Source organism: Aulonocara sp. 'chitande type north' Nkhata Bay, linkage group LG12 (genome assembly GCF_057382095.1).
Source record: "Aulonocara sp. 'chitande type north' Nkhata Bay isolate Kocher_YH1m ecotype deep benthic linkage group LG12, A_spYH_male_GT1.1, whole genome shotgun sequence".
In the NCBI taxonomy this organism is placed as follows: Eukaryota; Metazoa; Chordata; class Actinopteri; order Cichliformes; family Cichlidae; genus Aulonocara; species Aulonocara sp. 'chitande type north' Nkhata Bay.
Genome location: NC_141355.1, coordinates 38,688,155 through 38,708,417, shown reverse-complemented (window position 1 = coordinate 38,708,417; position 20,263 = coordinate 38,688,155). Strand labels below are relative to the sequence as shown.

The 20,263-nt window shown below is 46.4% G+C and overlaps 2 protein-coding genes across 5 annotated transcripts in view; one reads left to right on the top strand and one right to left on the bottom strand.

The window, feature by feature from the left end:
• Positions 1-32: 32 nt before the first annotated feature.
• Positions 33-6,132, bottom strand: fbp1a (fructose-1,6-bisphosphatase 1a). 2 transcript variants are annotated; one of them, XM_086257713.1, is made up of 7 exons: positions 5,948-6,132; positions 3,336-3,498; positions 2,786-2,878; positions 2,433-2,573; positions 2,194-2,331; positions 1,904-2,023; positions 33-629 (listed from the first exon to the last, which is right to left on the bottom strand). In XM_086257713.1, the coding sequence occupies exons 1-7, from the start codon at positions 5,983-5,985 to the stop codon at positions 438-440; spliced, it is 885 nt and encodes a 294-aa protein (XP_086113839.1). In that variant the 5' UTR covers positions 5,986-6,132; the 3' UTR covers positions 33-437. The 2 variants fall into 2 exon arrangements, with proteins under 2 accessions (XP_086113839.1, XP_086113838.1); XM_086257712.1 differs by lacking the exon at positions 5,948-6,132 and adding an exon at positions 4,122-4,396.
• A 4,996-nt stretch (positions 6,133-11,128) lies between these two features.
• The window catches only part of kank1a (KN motif and ankyrin repeat domains 1a), a 50,303-nt gene continuing 41,168 nt past the window's right edge, over positions 11,129-20,263 (top strand). Inside the window, exon 1 of one of the 3 annotated variants that reach the window (XM_086257709.1) lies at positions 11,129-11,467. The gene's annotated coding sequence lies outside the window, so the exon portion shown is untranslated. Of the gene's footprint in view, positions 11,468-11,597; positions 11,714-11,767; positions 11,904-20,263 lie in introns of those variants that run through there. The other 2 variants (XM_086257710.1, XM_086257711.1) reach the window with 2 other exon arrangements.

Here is a 20,263-nt window from a genome sequence, read left to right as displayed (position 1 = left end):
ACACACGTCTGAAATGATCAAACACTCACTCGTTCTTATCATTTATTGAGAGACTTCATTGTTCCAAACAGCTGTTATTTCACATAATAAAAGAATCGCGTTTGGTTGCAAAGAGGCTGTTTTTGGTCTTTTGCACATCTGGAATGTGTCTTTGATTTAAGGCACAACTGGAGGTAAACTGAGGAGCAAAGGTCTCAGACTGAAGTGCGTTTGTGTGTTTTGGCACATTTTTGGTCTTTGGTAGCTTTTGTTTGGCAGTATGTGAACTTATGAAGCACCGCTTAAAAATGGGAGCGCTAACGTGGCATGAAAACACCGTGCCTCCAAATCTCTTCACATTTTTGGTCTTTAAAACCCATTTTTACATAAAAACCATCATTACAGAGGCGGTAACGTGCATCCCAACAGGAGGACCGCTGTGTGAGTCCCGTGCGGTCTCACTTCTTGGCGTGTTTCTGGCAGATGGCGATGTACTCCAGCACGTCCTCGCTGGAGCCCATAGCCACAGGAGCTCTTTGGTGGATGCTCTCAGGCTGGATGTCCAGGATGTTCTCGAAGCCCGTGGAGGCCATGCCGCCTGCCTGCTCCATGATGAAGGCCATGGGGTTGCATTCGTACAGCAGGCGCAGCTTTGAGCGAGAGGGGAGGGAAGGTGTAAGTGCTCATGAGAAAGTCTGGAAAACTCACAGGCTCGTTCAGCATTTTAGTGCTTGAAGGAAAAAAATTGAGAAGTCACAAATGAACACTGGACCAGGATTTTCTAGAAGAGATCATTCCTCCTGTTCATGTAAAGATCTTCTTTTTGTGCTTTAAATGTAATCGACAGTCTGCTACAATAGTTCATAAACAGGCCTTTTGGTGTAATTTCATATATATATCACATTTAAACTGTCAGATGTGTTCTTTGGTTTTAGGCACCGTTACAGAGGAGCTGCTGAATCCTCCTGAATGACCAAAGTTTACTAAATGGTTTTTCTCCAGTATGAGTCAAACTATCGGCCAGCTCAGGTCAGGGGGGCGTTTTCCTGCAGACCTCTGGCTGTACCGGCTTCACTTTTCAGAACCAGGAACCAGAATGTCAAAGTGAGCAAGCTGATTTCATCAGCCATAAATAATACCTGCCAGTTAGTGCAAAGTAACAGACTGAAATGCTCATTTAAACCAACGTAACCGAAGCACAAACTACTGGAAATCAATTCTATTCAGTTTTATTTATACAGCGCCAAATTCAACAGTTGCCTCAAGGTGCTTTATATTGTAAAGTCGACCCTACAATAATACATACAGAGAAAAACCCAACAATCATATGATTGTTAAGTGCTATGAACAAGCACTTAGGCGACAGTGGGAAGGAAAAACTCCCTTTTAACAGGAAGAAACCTCCAGCAGAACCAGGCTCAGGGAGGGGCGGGGCCATCTGCTGTGATTGGTTGGTGTGAGAGAAGGAAGACAGGATAAAGACATGCTGTGGAATGATCTGTAACTCACAGCAGGTCAAAGTTTCTGTCAGATAATTCAAATAGAAATGCTCCAAAAAGCACCGACAGCACCAACACTTCAAATCTGTGAAGGCGGACAGCAAACCCGTCGCTCAGCTAACTGGACTTTAAACTTTACCAGAGTGGGTGAGTTTAAAAACCTATATTCTAACTGCAGCTGAGTGACAAACTATCGAGCCCAAACCATCTATGTACCTGCACAAAAACACTGTAGACATTAGTTCTGCTTGTAATCATTTGTAATCATCTGTGGGAACTGAGCTGATTTTGATCCCAGCCTTGAGGGGCCAATCGAGGAACTCAAGTTTTGACACGTTTTCCAAGTTTTTTTTAAGGTGCTACAGCATTGATGTCACGGACGCCTACACTGCATCCATCTTTTACATACAGCTGCAGGACCTTACCTTTCCCTTGGGGCTTTTCGTATTTCCTGGGTATAAAAAGATCCCTCCATACATCAGCGTTCTGTGCACATCTGCCACCATAGAGCCAATGTAGCGGGAGCCATAGGGCTCACTGCCGTCCTACAGGGGCGTCAAAAACAACATCTGCTGAGTGACGAGGTCTACGGTAAAAATACATCAGTGTGCACTATTAGTATTTAGTGCTTATTGTATATCCAGCATGTTTGTGGATACTGCTGGAATGTATAAATTTCCCCCTGGAGACAAACATGTCTGGACACCTGCGTTACCTGAGGGAACTTCTTGTTCTGCAGGTACTCTGTGACAGCAGGGTCAAAGTACTTTGCATAACCTTCATTCAAGCTGTAAATCTTCCCTCGTTTCTTCATCTTCACATCCCGCTCGACCAGTATGAACTCCCCGATCGCCTAAAGAGCAAAAAGCAGTAACAACAAAAACATGTTTGTAGATAAAATCAGTTTGCAGCTTTTCTATGTGGAACACGCGAAACCTTCAAAAGAGCGCTAACCGGGTCGAGCATGAAGCAGTTGACTCCCTGGCCGGTGGAGAGCACTACCATGGCGGCGCTGCCGTAGAGGGCGTAGCCCGCTGCCACGAGGTTCCTGCCGGGCTGCAGAGCGTCCTTCTCACAGGGCTCATCATCTGTGGTCTGAGGGAAACGGCATCAGTCGTGTCATTATTGATTCTGTTGCCTGATTCGACATCAGTGGAGCGTTTGCATTAAAATCAGTTTAGTCCCTGCTTTAAACATCTACAAGTGATGCAGCTGTAAAATCCAATACAAACAGTTTGCCAACACTTTAAGTTTTTAAATCAAGAACAAACCAGTTTCATCATAAGCTCTTAACCCTGTGCTAGTACCTTTTTGTAAATGGCAAAGATGGTGCCAATGGAGACGAGACAGTCGATGTTGGAGGAGCCGTCCAAAGGATCAAAGCACACGATGTATTTCCCCTGAAGAAGCAGAAAAACATGCAGTGACTATGTGACGTGTTATATACAAGAGAGTTACTTCTACAAAGAGGCGTCTCAACAGCTGCCTTGAAACGCCTCCGGGCAGCGAATCTGAGGCCTTATCTAATTTCACTGATCACCTGATGATCACCGAATCTGACTGTATCTATGCAACTGTCAGATGTCATAGAAAATAGTTGGTTTCTGAGTTTGCTCCAAAGGTTTTACAAAGCAGATTTCCCCTGGACGTTACACTCGGATGATGTGGAATTCACTGTTAAAGGAACTTTTAAAAAGGTCAACTTAGAAATATCTGAATGATCCGTCTCAGTTTTCAGAAAACGTCCCACACAAATAAGATCAGGTTTTTCAGGCTCGGTGGGTTCTTAGAGGAACCTGGAGCGTTAAACCCGGTTAGGCTCAAAGTCTCAAATATCTCACCTGGTCTCACACTTACCCTCCTGTCTGGCTCCACTATGATGGCTTTGTCATTCTCTTCAGACACCAGCACGCAGGAGCTGAACGATGACTTGAGCATGTTGATGACCAGATCGTTGGACAGGATGTCCAGCTTCTTCACCTGATCGCCCGTCACATTGGTGCTGCCGGCGATGCCGTAACTGAAAAAAGCAAAAACAAGTGAGCGTGAAAAGTTCACACACACACACACACACACACACACACACACACACACACACACACCAGGTAGTAACAAAGCAGTAAGCCTGCCTGAGTGAAACTGCTGGGACTACTTGCGGCTGCTCTGGATACTGAACAAAGACGTCTTTGTGTGGAATTAAATGACAGAGACTTCCTTGTTTCCATCAGACTGGATAAATAAGAGTAACAGAAGCGTGACGCTGCACTTCTGAAACACTCGTTACTCCTCTGAGACGCAGTTCTGCAGGAACAACATGCAACATGTTCTCTTACTTCACATAAACCAGCGGAGATGGAGAAATAAAGACAAATGCAGAAGTGAGCAGGAGCTGGCCCGTTCCCCGACTGGTTCGGGGTTAAAAAAAAACAAGTACCGCAGTAATAACCACCTGTGGACCGAAGCATGTCTCATAAAATGGGCGTGTCTGTTCCAGGTATGCGCTTTCTGATTGGCGCAGAGACCCTGGAGCCCTGCGTGCCGCTGAGGGCTTTACACAGCGCTGCATTCAAGTACGGAACAGTGCTGGCAGGGCCGTAACGGCTACTTCCAAACCCAACGGCGTGTGTAACGTGGCTCACTCACAGGTGGGCGATCCCAGCTTTGCGCACAGCGCTGGAGATGGCCTTCACCGCCGTGCACAGCGAGTTGAGCAGCGTGGTTAGCTCCCCCGTGCCTTTGGCCTTCCTGCCCTGCTCCATGACGAAGCGGGTCATGGTGACCACGTTGGTGTCGAAGGTGCTGCTGTCGGACATAGTGCCGGTGAGTCGCTGGAACTGCGGGTTTGAGGAAACTCTGCAGGATATAAATGCGGCAGCAACGCGGAACTGCGCGTGGACAGCCGTGGGGGGAGTGTATGTAGCGGAGAGGTGTGGCCCCGCTGTGCACACTGAGCGCTGCAGCGATGACACGATAGTGTTACAAACACAAGGATGTGAGCAGAACAAAGAGAGCTGCACAAGCCCGAGTCCAGACTTTTGTTCCCTGAGAGCGACAGCCCGACACAGATACGAGGAGTGCGGACACGCATTGTTTCTGCGCACGATAGTCAGCGTTTACATTCCTCTTGCGCACACGAACTTTTCAGCGCGTTGCCCTGGATTTTCTCTTTGGAAAGATTAGTGGCTCCAGAGACGCTCGCATGCTCATTTCATACCTCATTTCATAACTTGTGCAAATCAGCTGGAGTCATAAAACCATCAGGTCGAACAGAAGCGTGGGAGTGAGGATCTGAACTCCTGAAACTCCAGCATGCAGAAAACACCGAGTCAAATGAAAATGCTTCATGCAAACATGAAACTGTACAACATGCTGTGAGTCAGGGCGAAGAGGCTAAAACAAGCCAGTGCAGAGACAGTAGTGCTCATGTCCAGTATGTGGTACGATGAGCTTCCAGTTAGAACAGTTTTAACGTCTGCAGTGTTTTAACGCTGAGGTTGAAAGATTTTTCTAAAAGTCACTCCAATGCTGTCATGTCCTTATTGTAAGAAAGTCTCACCTTCCTCTTGAACACTTCAGTGCGATTGTGACACTTGAAGATGCTGCAATGGAGCTGAAAACCGTTTTTACCACATACCGCTGAAGACACACAAGCAAGCTGTCCATCATGTGTTTCAATAAAACCGATGAAGAAAGGCAAAATGTGACGAAGCTGCACATTCAATAAAATCCAACATGTGCGCCCGTGTGCACGCACACACGGAAACACAAGGATGTTTGTGTAGTTTAGAAGAGACCGAATCAAAACCATGGAGGAAATCTGATCTTCCACAAAACAGTTTCCCAGAGTACTAACATGTATCTGGGGTCACGCTGTCAGAAGATAAAGATATGGGAACAGCTCAAACATACCTGTATGTTGAATCGTTGCTTCACAGAGAAACACTGGTGACATTTCAGACCCATAAATCTGCTTTTCAGTTCAGTGCAGTGGAATAAACTCACCGAATCTCAACACAAATATAACTCATAATAATTGATTTTCACTCAGGGCAGACTGTGTATGCTTTACCTGACTGTTAAGTGAAATGAAAAGAGTCAGATGAAGCACTCTGTCTTATAACCTTTCAGCCTTTAATCTCACGTGGCTCTGTAACATACAGTAAACTTCACTGCTGACGAGCTCTGTGACCTCAAAGTACTTCAAGCAAAAATGATCTCTGTAAGCTTAAAACTGGAAACAAACACTAGGAGCTCATCACCATCTCCAGGCTTTATCTAACTGAGCTGTTTACTTGGTGATGAGACAAAACACTGACAGTTCAGGAACAGCAAACACACTTTTATAAAAATCTACTATGACTGACTGTTTAATAGTCCTTAAGCTCTCCGAGCCAGTCGGCTGTTATCAAAGATGACCGGGATTATATCTATATCCCACATATTCAATAGATTAGTGAGCATGAACTCACTTCAGAGATGTTCTCCTGCCTGCAGCTGCGTCCAGCATCCAACCGGTAGCATCAGCAGCACCTTAAACCATATGTTAACTTTCTTGGGCTTCCATATGAAGGCTGTGATTGACAGATAAAGGTTTTGTAGTCGAAGAGTGAGAAAAAAAACACAACAAAACATGGCTTTACTAATAAAAAAAAAAAAAAAAAAAAAGGAGAGTCCCATGAAGGCCAGATGTCCCAGTTCTGCACTAGCACTTAAACGCAGCTTACATTTGTGGGTCGCACGCACACACTTGCACATGTGACGTCATATGTGCGGGTTTTTTTTAAACAATCTGTGATAGTGTTAGACGTTTGTCCTGCAGCACAGGAAGCGTTTAAAGGTGAAAACGATCCGATTTATATACATTAAATTAACATTTGACGCGTAATTATCAGCATTTATTCAAATTTTGATACTTACCATTTGAGAAATAGTTTTAGGTGAGACCAAATTGCTCTGTGTGTAGACACACGTCCGTGTACTCACTCATTTGTAAACTGTGGTTTGTGCTATTGTAGGAACTGTTTTGCGCACAAAGATGTGCCAACAGTAGCCGTTCAAATAGTAGATCTTTTCAGCGCGTTGCCCTGGATTTTCTCTTTGGAAAGATTAGTGGCTCCAGAGACGCTCGCATGCTCATTTCATACCTCATTTCATAACTTGTGCAAATCAGCTGGAGTCATAAAACCATCAGGTCGAACAGAAGCGTGGGAGTGAGGATCTGAACTCCTGAAACTCCAGCATGCAGAAAACACCGAGTCAAATGAAAATGCTTCATGCAAACATGAAACTGTACAACATGCTGTGAGTCAGGGCAAAGAGGCTAAAACAAGCCAGTGCAGAGACAGTAGTGCTCATGTCCAGTATGTGGTACGATGAGCTTCCAGTTAGAACAGTTTTAACGTCTGCAGTGTTTTAACGCTGAGGTTGAAAGATTTTTCTAAAAGTCACTCCAATGCTGTCATGTCCTTATTGTAAGAAAGTCTCACCTTCCTCTTGAACACTTCAGTGCGATTGTGACACTTGAAGATGCTGCAATGGAGCTGAAAACCGTTTTTACCACATACCGCTGAAGACACACAAGCAAGCTGTCCATCATGTGTTTCAATAAAACCGATGAAGAAAGGCAAAATGTGACGAAGCTGCACATTCAATAAAATCCAACATGTGCGCCCGTGTGCACGCACACACGGAAACACAAGGATGTTTGTGTAGTTTAGAAGAGACCGAATCAAAACCATGGAGGAAATCTGATCTTCCACAAAACAGTTTCCCAGAGTACTAACATGTATCTGGGGTCACGCTGTCAGAAGATAAAGATATGGGAACAGCTCAAACATACCTGTATGTTGAATCGTTGCTTCACAGAGAAACACTGGTGACATTTCAGACCCATAAATCTGCTTTTCAGTTCAGTGCAGTGGAATAAACTCACCGAATCTCAACACAAATATAACTCATAATAATTGATTTTCACTCAGGGCAGACTGTGTATGCTTTACCTGACTTAAGTGTAATGAAAAGAGTCAGATGAAGCACTCTGTCTTATAACCTTTCAGCCTTTAATCTCACGTGGCTCTGTAACATACAGTAAACTTCACTGCTGACGAGCTCTGTGACCTCAAAGTACTTCAAGCAAAAATGATCTCTGTAAGCTTAAAACTGGAAACAAACACTAGGAGCTCATCACCATCTCCAGGCTTTATCTAACTGAGCTGTTTACTTGGTGATGAGACAAAACACTGACAGTTCAGGAACAGCAAACACACTTTTATAAAAATCTACTATGACTGACTGTTTAATAGTCCTTAAGCTCTCCGAGCCAGTCGGCTGTTATCAAAGATGACCGGGATTATATCTATATCCCACATATTCAATAGATTAGTGAGCATGAACTCACTTCAGAGATGTTCTCCTGCCTGCAGCTGCGTCCAGCATCCAACCGGTAGCATCAGCAGCACATTAAACCATATGTTAACTTTCTTGGGCTTCCATATGAAGGCTGTGATTGACAGATAAAGGTTTTGTAGTCGAAGAGTGAGAAAAAAAACACAACAAAACATGGCTTTACTAATAAAAAAAAAAAAAAAAAAGGAGAGTCCCATGAAGGCCAGATGTCCCAGTTCTGCACTAGCACTTAAACGCAGCTTACATTTGTGGGTCGGGTAGCGTGAAAAGTGCCCCCCCCCCCCCCCCACACACACACACACACACACGCACACACTTGCACATGTGACGTCATATGTGCGGTTTTTTTTTTTTAAACAATCTGTGATAGTGTTAGACGTTTGTCCTGCAGCACAGGAAGCGTTTAAAGGTGAAAACGATCCGATTTATATACATTAAATTAACATTTGACGCGTAATTATCAGCATTTATTCAAATTTTGATACTTACCATTTGAGAAATAGTTTTAGGTGAGACCAAATTGCTCTGTGTGTAGACACACGTCCGTGTACTCACTCATTTGTAAACTGTGGTTTGTGCTATTGTAGGAACTGTTTTGCGCACAAAGATGTGCCAACAGTAGCCGTTCAAATAGTAGATCTATATCAGGTCTAATTACATTTGTTTTCTCTAATGAAAACAAAATAAAGACGTTGGCTTTAAATGTGCAATGAAGGTAAACAGTCAGCTGTCAGTGCTGCGTGTTTATTCCACAGACCACATTAGATTCAGGGAGTTTGGCTTCTCTTTGCTGTTTTTTTTTTTGTTTTTTTCCGCCTGTCCCATTTGGTCCCATCAGAATTGTTGTCTGAAGACCAACAAGGATACCCAATGGATTTACTTTGCCAAATGGATCATCGTGGCATTGCCGTATTGGTCCATTTGGTCGATCTTTGTTTTTATTATTTATTATATTTTATTTTCAGATGTTACAGACGGGACAGACATGAGTGAGAGATAGGAAAGGGAGAGAGAAAGAGGAAGGAAAGGAAAAGCAGAAGGGGAGAGGGACAGTGAGAAAGGGGGGGAGAAAAAAATAAAAATCTCCTGGATCACCTGTTGAGAGAAGAATAGAAAACAAGCAAAAAAAGACAAAAAAAACAACAACAAAGCAACATACTAAACACAACACCATCGCATTAATCTAGCTAAGTGTAAACAGCAGTAAATACTAAATATTCAATGTTGTTGTGCAGCACGCAGGACAGATGTGCTTCGAAGTAGCAGCCAAGAAAGGTGTAATTTGGGTCTACGAGCAGTGAACACCCGTGTGCATACCTGTGTGGATCAGCATGCTTGTATTCCAAAGGTTTCTCCATGTAACGATCTGCTAGGGAGTGTGGGGGGGCCACAGCCCCGTCCTCCAGGGTATGAAGCAGGTATGGAGGAGATCAAAACTCCAGACATCCAGAGGCCCCCAGAACACAAGAAACCATGGAAGACCAACAGAGGGGCAGCCGCGCCACTGTTCCAGTAAGAGCTGAGGAGAGTCCCAGATGAGGGCTCACTCAGCAGCCGCGGAGCAGAAGCCAGGGGGGGTTGCAGTGACGCGCCTGTGAGCTCCACCGGCCGCCAGCTGTGCCTGAGTGACCGAGCCCCAGGCCGAGAGGCCGGGGGCACCCCACCCCCGAAGGGGCCCGAGCGAGCCCCAGGCTCCAGGCCCCGATAAGCGGCCGCCAAGGAGTGAGCCGGTGTGTACCTGGACGCCCACCCCCAGACACAAAGAACCATCAACGCACCGACACCTGAGGGAGTCCGCCACTGGCAGGGGAAGTGGTGGTGGGTGGAGATAGGCCTCCAAACCTTGGAGGGCCTGAGGTGTCCCCAGAGAGGTGGCGTCTGATACCCAACCTGACATATAGACACAGACATACAGGCACACACAGACACAAACATCCATTCCCACCCTCATGCTCTCATATGCACTCACTCCACACTCAACCAACGTGGAGACAGACATAAAGAGACGCTGTACACACGATCACACTCCCCAAGCGTACTCTACAAACCGGGTCTAGGTACCCTTGCCCCTGGAGGGGGGGACTGCACCCAGACCCAGGTGGTGTTACCCTTTTCCCTGCGGTGGGGGGAGGCAGACCGCCCCGACTCCGCAGCAGCAGGGAGGCCCCACACTCCAGACCGCAGTCGGACGGCCAACTCCTCCTCCTAGCCCTCCCGCTCCAGCAGGCCGCAGAGAATGGGGGTGGGAGAAGACTCCAAACCTCCCTCCACCCGCTCATTGTAGTGTTGATCCATGTGTGTTCTAAGGTGCATTTAAAACCCAGGAGGGCATGGAGCTACCTGCCAGAGAGCAGCAGGTAAGCGCATAGTCCCTCCTGCTAGCCCTCAATGTCTACGTGTATTTAAAATTGAGAGGTGGGCAACGACGCCAGGGGTGGGGTGTACACCCTGATGGTAATTTGGACTCCGTGATTGTGCCCACCCCCAAGATCCTATATGTATGTGTAATGAGAGTGTGAGTAATGTGAATGTCTAAGTTGTGGGATAAAATTGAGGCAGAGGCAGCCAGAAGGGGACAGAAGGGGGGGGGGGGGGGGGGTAGCCTCCTCTGCACCCTGGTGACATACCCCTACTCCAAGGCCCTGCATGTGTGGGTGGTTGTGGTGGAGCGGGAAGAGGGAGGCAGCTGGAGATCTCTTTGCTGTTAACGCCACTGGTCACCAGATGGCGCTGTCGGGCAAACGCAGCCTCCGGCGGGACGCTGACTCTGTCCAAAGCAGTGAGGATGCGTTTCTGAAACTTGTTGTCATCATGTATCTTTGAAATAATGATCATTTTTATGTACATGTAGGTATTCGTGTGTCTGCGTTAAATATTTAGGTTCATTTAAAAGTGTAAGTATTTTAAAGACCGTAAAAAATGAGCCCCGATAAGATTATCTGACACAGAACAATTAAGAACACTTGATATTAATGCGCCAACTGAAACCGCTTCCATCTATCGTCCCGAGCTCTATATTGTATCGCGGAAGAGAAACATCTTCGTTAGTTATAGTAAGTTAAAACTACAAAACTTTAACTTTGTAACGTACATGTCTTTTTCTCCCCGGTGTGGTCACAGTTTTACGACACAACGTGTAGACACTGGTTAGCAAACGACGTGCTAACTGCATTAACCTACACGTTTACCTGAGTTTTAAGGTGAGTCCGGAGCGCGCTGTTTGCTCTTCGTGACTCAGCTAGTGTAAGTAGGCCGAGCCCTGTGCGCAGGTAAAGCAACACCTGTGCCTCTAACTGACCTTCACATCAGCTCAGACTGGGCTCCTGGGAGGGCACCGACTGCGCATGACCGCGGGTTAACTTGGAGCCCAGGCACGAGCGGACAAGTACAAAGAGGCTGCTGCTGCTGCTGGCGCAGAGGGGACGTACCGTGTGCGGCGGGCACAGACTGGAGCTTTGCACACTTTTGCGCAAAGTTAACGCATTACCCAGCTTTTACCCTCCGAGACTCCGACCCCGAGCACAGAAAGGAGTCCGAGGAAAGGAGCTGCACCTCCAAAGGAGCCCGGGAAGCGTTAGCGTGGGGTAAGTTAAGGTCGCTTTTGCTAAGACAAAGTGTGTTTTAAAGTGCTTCAGTTGTCCCAGGTGTCTCTGTGGGCGCGTGTAAGCGTGCACGAGCCCTCTGCTTAATTAATTACGTAAGTTGAGCGTGTCTTCAGTGCGTGTTGTCGGCCAGGTGGTCCTGCAGCGAGCAGACGAGACAATCCCATGAAGCGCTGCTGGTTAAGCTGGATTATATTTAAAGTCAGCTGGTGTTTGGGAGTCCTTCAGGTAATCTGGCGCTGTTTTTTTCCACTTCCGTCTGCGCTGCGCAGGTGTTATGAGGCTGAACTTTGAGCTCCAAGAGCGGGGAACCGGAGGCGAGGGACGGCGGAGGTTTTCAGGGGGATTCGCCCCTCGAGACCAGTTTCATTAAACTCGCGATTAAATCCACAGTGAGCCGCCTTCGCTCGGATTCAGAGTAAGTCAGGTGTCACCACAGGCTCGCGGACACCTTTAGCTCAAGCGCGAGAACGCAGAAATGTCTTTCGTGGCACTGTTTCCACAGCCGCGTCCTCGTAGCGCAGTGCGTGATGAGCTCTTAACAAAAGAGTCTCCGTGGAGCTCTAAAGGTCACTCAGCAACCCCGAAATGCTGCCAAATGAAACTAGTGTTGGACACGTTTCCTTCTTTGCTACCTGTTTTCATGCGGGGGGGCTCAGACCTGGATGGTAGTCCCCATTGTGCTGCTGAAGAGCTGGGGTCAAACTCACAGGCCTTTCCACTCTTCAGTACAGATGAAGCACTGGGGAATTGATATGTGAAGAGGAGGACTAATGGCCTTGTGAAGCTTCCACTGTGGGGTTGTTGCATATCTTAAGATCCACTTGTCTACACTTGGATAATAAGTGCAGATTTCATCCAGGATGCCACACAAAGCATTCCTTCAGGGCCCGAATGCCTCGCATTTTGTGGCTTTGCAGAAAGCATCGCACTTTCTGCAAAGTCGCTTCTCAAAGCTGCTGCTTTGCTGTTTGTAGCACTGATTAACAGCTTTAATGGGGTTTGAGGGTTAGCGAGTCATTCACTAACCTTAAGGTGGTTAAAGGGTCATCTCGGTGTCTCTAACAGCTCAGGCGTTCTTTACTTCACTGCAGGGAGCTTGTTTCATATTTTCATAAGAATAAACTGAAGATGAGAGAAAAATGATATTTCTGGAAGCTTATTGATTTCTAATGCTCTCCTCCTCGGTATCGTGGACATACGGTGGAGGTCTGTGAAATGACGCCTGACTGAGACGACCCTCACATCCGCAGGATCAAAGCCGGGTCTCATCTGCTCAGACGTGTGGCCTCCCCCGCCTCCCCCGCCTGTGATTACGACTCCCACCCCTCCTGTTTGTTTAGAGGAAATGACTTCCACTCCACAGCTCTGTGCGAGCAGCTTGCACGTCACGACTGGCCTCGCTTCTCTTGTGGGTGTTCAGTTTTTTTGTGGAGTCCTTGCCGTGGTGTTTTCTCTGTAATTTTATCTCGAGGGGGTTGCTGAGTTATAATTTTAGTTTTGGTTGAACATCTGTGCATACTTGTCTTGTTTGTGCTTCTCTTGCATGTTTTTGGTTCTAAAAATAAAGCTGCTCTGCCTGGGTTCACTTGAAAATGTTAGTTTTTGCGTGCGTGCACGTGAAGCTTCACTGCTGGGTAACCCCGAAGAAACCACTCTTACTGGCTGGACTGGAGGTGAAGGGAGTCGTCACAGCTGCTCGGCTTTAACGTGTGGGATGAGGACCTACATGAGCCTCGGGGTCTGCCCTGTTATTACAAGATCAAATGTACTTTAGTTTGAGTGGAAGATCCACTTAAACTAAAACCATAAGAGCCCCCTCCTGCAAAAACAAGAACAGCCCAAGATGCATTTGAGAGGATATAAATGTGTTCATGGAGATCTTCGATAAGACGTTTCACAAAGGACACAACGACCACGACTGTCTGAGCCGGGGCTCAAACCGGCAACCTTCCCATTACAAGACGAGCCGCCAACTCTTGAGCCACGATCGCCCCCATTTCACACACAAGTAGCACTTATGTGTTGGCAGTTTGTGGCAACAGTTGGTAGTGCTTCTTGTAACTGGAAGGTTGCCGGTTCAAGCCCGGGCTCCGACGGTCTCATTCGTTGTGTTCTTGGGCAAGACACTTCACCCGTTGCCTACTGGTGGTGGTCAGAGGGCCCGGTGGCGCCAGTGTCCGGCAGCCTCGCCTCTGTCAGTGCGCCCCAGGGTGGCTGTGGCTACAATGTAGCTGCCATCACCAGTGTGTGTGTGACTGGGTGGATGACTGGTTGTGTAAAGTGCTGTACAAATACAGGCACCATGAAGCCTCTATAATGACTCACAGCTTTATTTAAGGACATGATGAAGGTGACACTGCTTACTCTGTAAATGAGCTTCTCTGAATCTCAACCATTCTGCAGTGAGTTATTTGTGATCTTGGCTTTTTCATTTCTAAACAGTGAAACTGTCTGGTTTCTAACTACCTTTACCAATAAACTGGGATCATTACTGGCTCAAAATTGAGTTTCTGGTTGGTGACTGACGCTGAAGAGCAGCTGGTCTGCATAGTGTTAAGGCAAAGAGTTATTATTGCGTTTAGTAAGAATAAGTCAGAGTCGGGGAGCACTGGAGATGAGAAAAAGAGCTTCAGGTTGCTGTGAAGCTGCCGTCCTGCTGTTCTCTGGGCAGTTGTTGCAGTTATTCTGAAGCATCAGCTGGTATGAAACTGGTGCTGCACCTCCACTCACAGTGCATGAGTTTTGGATGTAAATAAAACCTTTTAAAAACACCAGTGGACCGGCTGAAATGAAAAGGCTTGCATAGCTGATTCTAAGTAAAGGCGATCTTCAGGGAGTCCTAACAGATTTCCAGCAGCTCGGAGCAGCTGCCAAGTCGGCACCACGCTGTTTGCAAATTTGCAAGGAAGTTATTACCGCGGTGATCAAAGCTCTGGCAGGACCGCACGAAATTCTTTTCAAATCAGTTCTTGTGGATTTAGCAGCTTAATGGAGTCAGAGTGGCCTGAGATGGATTGGGAGACATTTGTGTGTGTTGGCACAGATTGTAGAGGAGGCTGTGAGGTGTGTTGGACTGATACTTAAAGCAGAGGTGAGATTATTTAGTTTCTTCTACAGATGTTTGGTGTCTGGGGTATCTAGTTTTGCATGGATGACTTGCAGCTGGAGTTATTCTGCACAGCCAACATTTTGGGTGATTCAGCAGCCCGACGAGGCCGACGGTAAACATGATCCCGGTCGCTTCTACCTGCAGAGATTATGAAACAAACCAGGTGAAGTTGTTGTGACTTTGAATTTCACTGACAACTTACATAAGAACAAGCGGACACATGAGCTATCACGATGAATGTCAGCGGCCCGGATAGTGTTTTATGTTGTTCCGCCTGCTGATGATTCATTTCTGCATGCTTCAACTTGCGAGATTCTCGTTGGGTAGAAGATTGCTGCGGCGAACATGAAGGAGTGAAGCTTTTTGCTCTCTGTGGCTGGGATTAACCCTGCCTAAACCTCGGAGTGCGTTTCACAAAGATGTTTTGTTTCCTGGTATGTTAATCCCGTTCTTTCTTTCATGCTCCCTCACAGTCGTCACATGCTCGTCGTATCACAGACGATCAATAAGGGATCATTGACCTCTGACATTATGAAATTAAGAGTTTAAATGAGACGTTTTTGTTTCTCAGCTTCGGCTCCTCACAGACTTCGTTTCTTTAAACCACCCGAGCTGTTGGGACAGCAGCAGATTTGTGACGGGGTCTTCTACTTAAATATTTGTGTTGGTGTCGGCCTCGCTCGTGTCGGCTGTGGAAAACTCGATCTTTGCAGTGCTGATGGGACCTTTTGAATCAATGTGCCAGGACGACGCCCTCGTGGAAACGCGCTCTGCCTGACAAGACTTGCAATAAATGATTGTTTTTAATTTTCACTTTGATGGGAGGAGTGATGGTGCGTGGAACTTGAGGCTAAAGCGGGAACACCGTTGCACACCAGCCCTTACAGGGGAAGGAAGTTATTCTTCCAGTGTAGAGCTGACGCCTCACACACTCATCCAGTGTGGCATTCTGGGAAATCAGTTTTCAGCTTGCTCGTTTTTAGTAAACAAGTTTTTGTTCTCGAGTCACACAACAAATATTTCAGGGCATGTATAAATGTTTATTACTCCAGGCACCTGTTTGTGGAGGTTTCAGATCAGTGCTCGTGTCGTGTAAGAATCTGTTAACCTTTTAGGATAGAAATAAATGTGACTTTGATTTCATTTGGACCTGTTGGTATTAAAACATTTGAATAAATGTATAAGGAAATCTTTGGATTATAAAATAACTGGAGGGTTTTTTGTGTGTTTTAAGAAAAATGACTAAAAACCTTTATTTTATATTAAAATAAGTATAAATAATTGGGTGGCATTTATTAATTTGTGCAGTTTTTCTCTTATCAAGGTGAAAATTTGAATATTATTGATATGATTTATATTTATTGGAGCAGAACAAATACTTGCAAATAAAAATCTCGGTAAATGGTCATAAAATCAAAATCTGAACGATGAAACCAACAGAATCATTAACATCACTAAGACTTTCATATAGAGTTGTTCACATGGTGACCATCATCTGTCCATGAAGCCATGCCGTCAGTTTTCCGAGCAGATAATTCCCAGAAAAGCTCTGAAAGTTCAGCTGTTCCTAACCTCAGCAAACTGCTCGCTGACCTGCACCGTCGTGGCTTACAGGTGTAGCACCAGCACCTGCAGCAGGTGTAGCACTGGTTCATGTGCTGGTGAAGGACTAGGGATGGGTACCGGTGTCCGGTGCCATGATGGCACCGGTTCTGACATAAACGGTAGTAACCAGACCGAAAAGCAGCGCACATTTCGGTGCTTTATTTTCCTGACCTGTGATACACTTTAGATTCTAGCCAATCATTTTACGTTTCCGAGGATAGTAGGTGGGGCCAGGTACGTACGTTCTGTTAGAGCAGAGCTACAGATTAAAAATGTCCAAGGCGAAGCGGTCAAAAGTCGGGCTGTACTTCACAGCAAAAGATGCAAACTCAGCAGCAACAAGTGCTTTAAGCTGATACTGTGATACTGTCAAAGGAGGTAACACCAAGAATCCGATGAAACACCTGGCGACGCATAGCGTTTTTTTTAAAAGCCCAGAAATGCGCCGTATTTGATAGCTTGCTGCGAGACCTCACACCTAGCACATCTACTGCGGGTGGGTTGCCTGTTATGCAACATCCCCCAAAAACACGAAGAGGAGAGTCCTGGCCCCTAGCCCTGCCAGTGTAGCAGAAATGATGACGGATGATGATGCAGCAGCAGCCGTTCTTCTCTGCGTGAGTAGCTAATTTATGTTGAGTAGGCTAACCACGTTATTACATTAATGCATGTAAGGTGAACTAGCAAACATCATCATAGCTACATGCAGCTGTCCTCTTGTTTGATGGCAGATACTCCCTTCACCCTGGACAAAAAGGCTAAAATGACCAAAGAAAAAGTGGGAAACAGTTAAACATGAGAGGTTTAGGACAAAGTTTGTGTTTTTTCCATTGTTTAAGCACTGCTTCCAGCCAAGAGTGATACCATATATGCCATAGCTGCAGAAAAGGCTAACATTGTTATCTTTTTACAAAAAAACAGCTGAACATGAGAAGTTTTTGGACCAATTTTGTGTTCTCCATTCTTTAAGCACCGGTTTGAGCACCGTTTGAGCACCGGCACCGATTTGGCACCGGTATCGGATAAAACCTAAACGATACCCATCCCTATGAAGGACTGTTGCTAACTTCTCTCCTCGTATTCACAGAAGCCGTTTTCTACAGCATATTTCATAATTCTTTGAGAAAACTTCATTAAAACTGAAAGTAAGAACTATTGTATGGTGCATCAGGCGCTGGCAGCTGACTCCCTTTTGTGGTGCATGTAGATCAGAAACGAAGGCGTCCAACACACGAGACGAGCTATTAGCCCGTCTTCTTGTTCCAACCACAAAACTCTGGAGCTGCAGGCGGGGAGCAGCGGCACATTCGACTCCTCTGAACCAAACATCCTTTGCTCTGCACGTCAGGGGGAAGTGTCGCTTCTTAAAAACGTCTCACCCGTAGCCTGTCATTATCCTTTCAGAGCTGCTGATGAATGAAAGGTGAGCAGTCTCAGAGAGGAGGGAGCGAGAAATCCCACACGTTTCTTGTGCATTAAGCAGGACAAGGCAGGTGCAAAGGGGATTCAGGGCTCAGTTGATACTGTGATAATCCCTCAGCTATGCAGGCATGCACAGACTCTGCTTGTCAAGTCGAAGCATTCCACAGTCCGGGGGTCTGACGGGGCTTCACGTTAGCCAGAACCTGACCTGCTGATTAGAGATGCAGCCAGCTGTGCGCGGGACACATTCAAGCCTAGTTTACATACAAACCTTAGCATGAATTTAATACAAATGTCTTCATTCTTGGTTCATTGTTTGTTTTTTGAGGGAAATGGATGATGCCCATTTTTGTGAGCAGAGTATATACAGTAAAGCACTTTAAAAATACACCTTAGCGCTCATTATTTGAGAGTTTTTCCTTGTGCAGCTTTTTTTGCTGGCAGCTCTCGGTCTGAATCTCCTATCATCCTCTGCAGCTCAGAAAGGGCTGTTGAATTTGTTCCCTGTCAGGGATGCCGCTGTTTACGGCCGAGAGCCTCGGCCCAGTGGTCACCGTGCTGCTCATATTACAGCCTCCCTCACTGGCTGCTATTGTCAGGTTACTCTGTGTGTGTGTTCAGCGTTTGCGTGGCCGGGCTGCGATTGGCTGTGCCGTGTGAGACGGCGCCGGGTGACGTCTCTGCTGTAATCCCTCGTTTCTCTCTGGTAGCGCTGGCTGCTCTGTGCCAGCTGCAGCTCTGTGAAATGCTTTTACAGGTTTCTAACTGAGGAAGGTGAGTAAAAGGTGCAGCAGTTACCAATACAGCTGTTGTAGTATTATTGTTTTGGTTTTTTAAGTTGTGTTTAGTTTCTAAAACTTGCTGGTGCAGGTTTTAACGTTTGCATGGTGGGACCAGTGAATGTTATCAGAAGGAGATGTGGGGAACAGGAAGCTTGAGTCATGGTCGTAGTCACAGTTCGGGTGTTGGGTGTGTTGTTCATGTAAGCATCTGATCCCTGGTTTGGAAAGCCAGCTGAGCTTGTAACCTGGGTTTGAGTTCAGATTTACACTCGGATGTTGGTGCACATAAACTGCTCAGATGAACCTGGATCGTGCTCTTACACATTTCTCATGTCACATGCCATTACCATTATCTGACCAGAACGTGGATGCTGATGTGCGTGTGAACAAATTATCCAGGAGGAACGCAGTGAAGTCTGCGTGTGGAGATGCCGCCGCTGTGTGACGGTGTTACTGCAGCTGCTCGGGAGATAAACCTGCGTGAAACGCTGCTGTCGTTGCTCTGACTGCAGAGAGCACGTAATGTTAAATGCTGCTAGTACAAGTCATTCACTTTATCTGCTTGTTAGTGTGAACCGGTTCAAGGGTACAGCCGGGGTTTGCTGGGCGAGGGGGGCGGTGGTTTGTTGTGTCTACAGCTGCCACTCTGCACATTCCGACTCTCGGGGCTCTGCAGCTGTCTGAAAAGTTTTGGCATCTTTAATGAGACGCAGGCTGATGTGACTTGTTTTTCTTGGGTGCTTTCAAAACCAACCTCCTGATCGCTTGCAGAGTGATGCTGTGTTCAGTCATGTGACCTTGTGGTTTTTAGCATGTTTTTGAACTGAGAGATGCACTACACAGTTGCATTGTGGCCTCACCACAAGAAGTGGTTGTAGACGAGAGATGAGATGAATGGATGAAGGCGGTTAAAGAAGAGCCACGAGGACTTTATTTCCTACCGCGTGTTGATTCAGGAGGACCAGAGTCACTGAAATTGTGTGATACGAGTTACAGCTGAGTCCACATTAAAGCCTGAACAGTGCTCGAGTTGTTTTTAGGGTCAATACAGAAGTAATAAATCTGATTACATCAGTAAATGAAGGGTAATCGACTTCACACATGCTTACCTGAAGGCACTGCTCAGCTGTGAGGTGTAGTCAGCTACATGTGCTGCACACTGGGCTGTATGGCTGTAGCATGCAGTGGCAAGGTTTCCCTACTACCCCATTATGTTTAGTTTAATAATTAAAAACGGCTGTACACCAGCTGATGGTGATTAACCAGTGCATCTGTTTATCTGTGGGCCAAAATCCTCAACGTTTAATCCTCCTGGTTTCTCTGGAAAAATCCTTCATGAGGAGAGAGCTGGTTGCCTCTCTGCCACGTCTCCGTCTTGCCTAAACTTGGCAACCTGAGGACCAAATGCAGAAAAGCATTAAAAGGGGTTCAGGTGAAAAAGTGAAAGACGCAGCCTGTACCTGCTGCAACTGTGTATGGAGGGAAACTGTAGCATTCATTTGTCTCATTTAAATGTGATGTGTAGAGCACGGCCGACAGTCTGTGGAGCTTCATGCAGTATAAGAGCAGGCAAAGATGTGGGTTACGATCCCCCACACAGACCCTGCACAGCAGCTGTCCTCTTGGCCTGTATCAGGTCACTTTATCAGATCTACTGTAATTGCAAGCTGCAGGAAAGGCAGGAAACTCTTTGTATGCTTTGCATCCTTGTGGAAGTAATCAGCCGGACATTTGGGAATTTTTTTTTTTTGCAGCGTCACAAATTGTGGCAGTTTGTAACACAGATGGCAGCCATTTGTGCAAACCTGCAAATCGACAGCGAAGCGCGTAAGTGCGAGGAGCACGTCCGGTACAGTG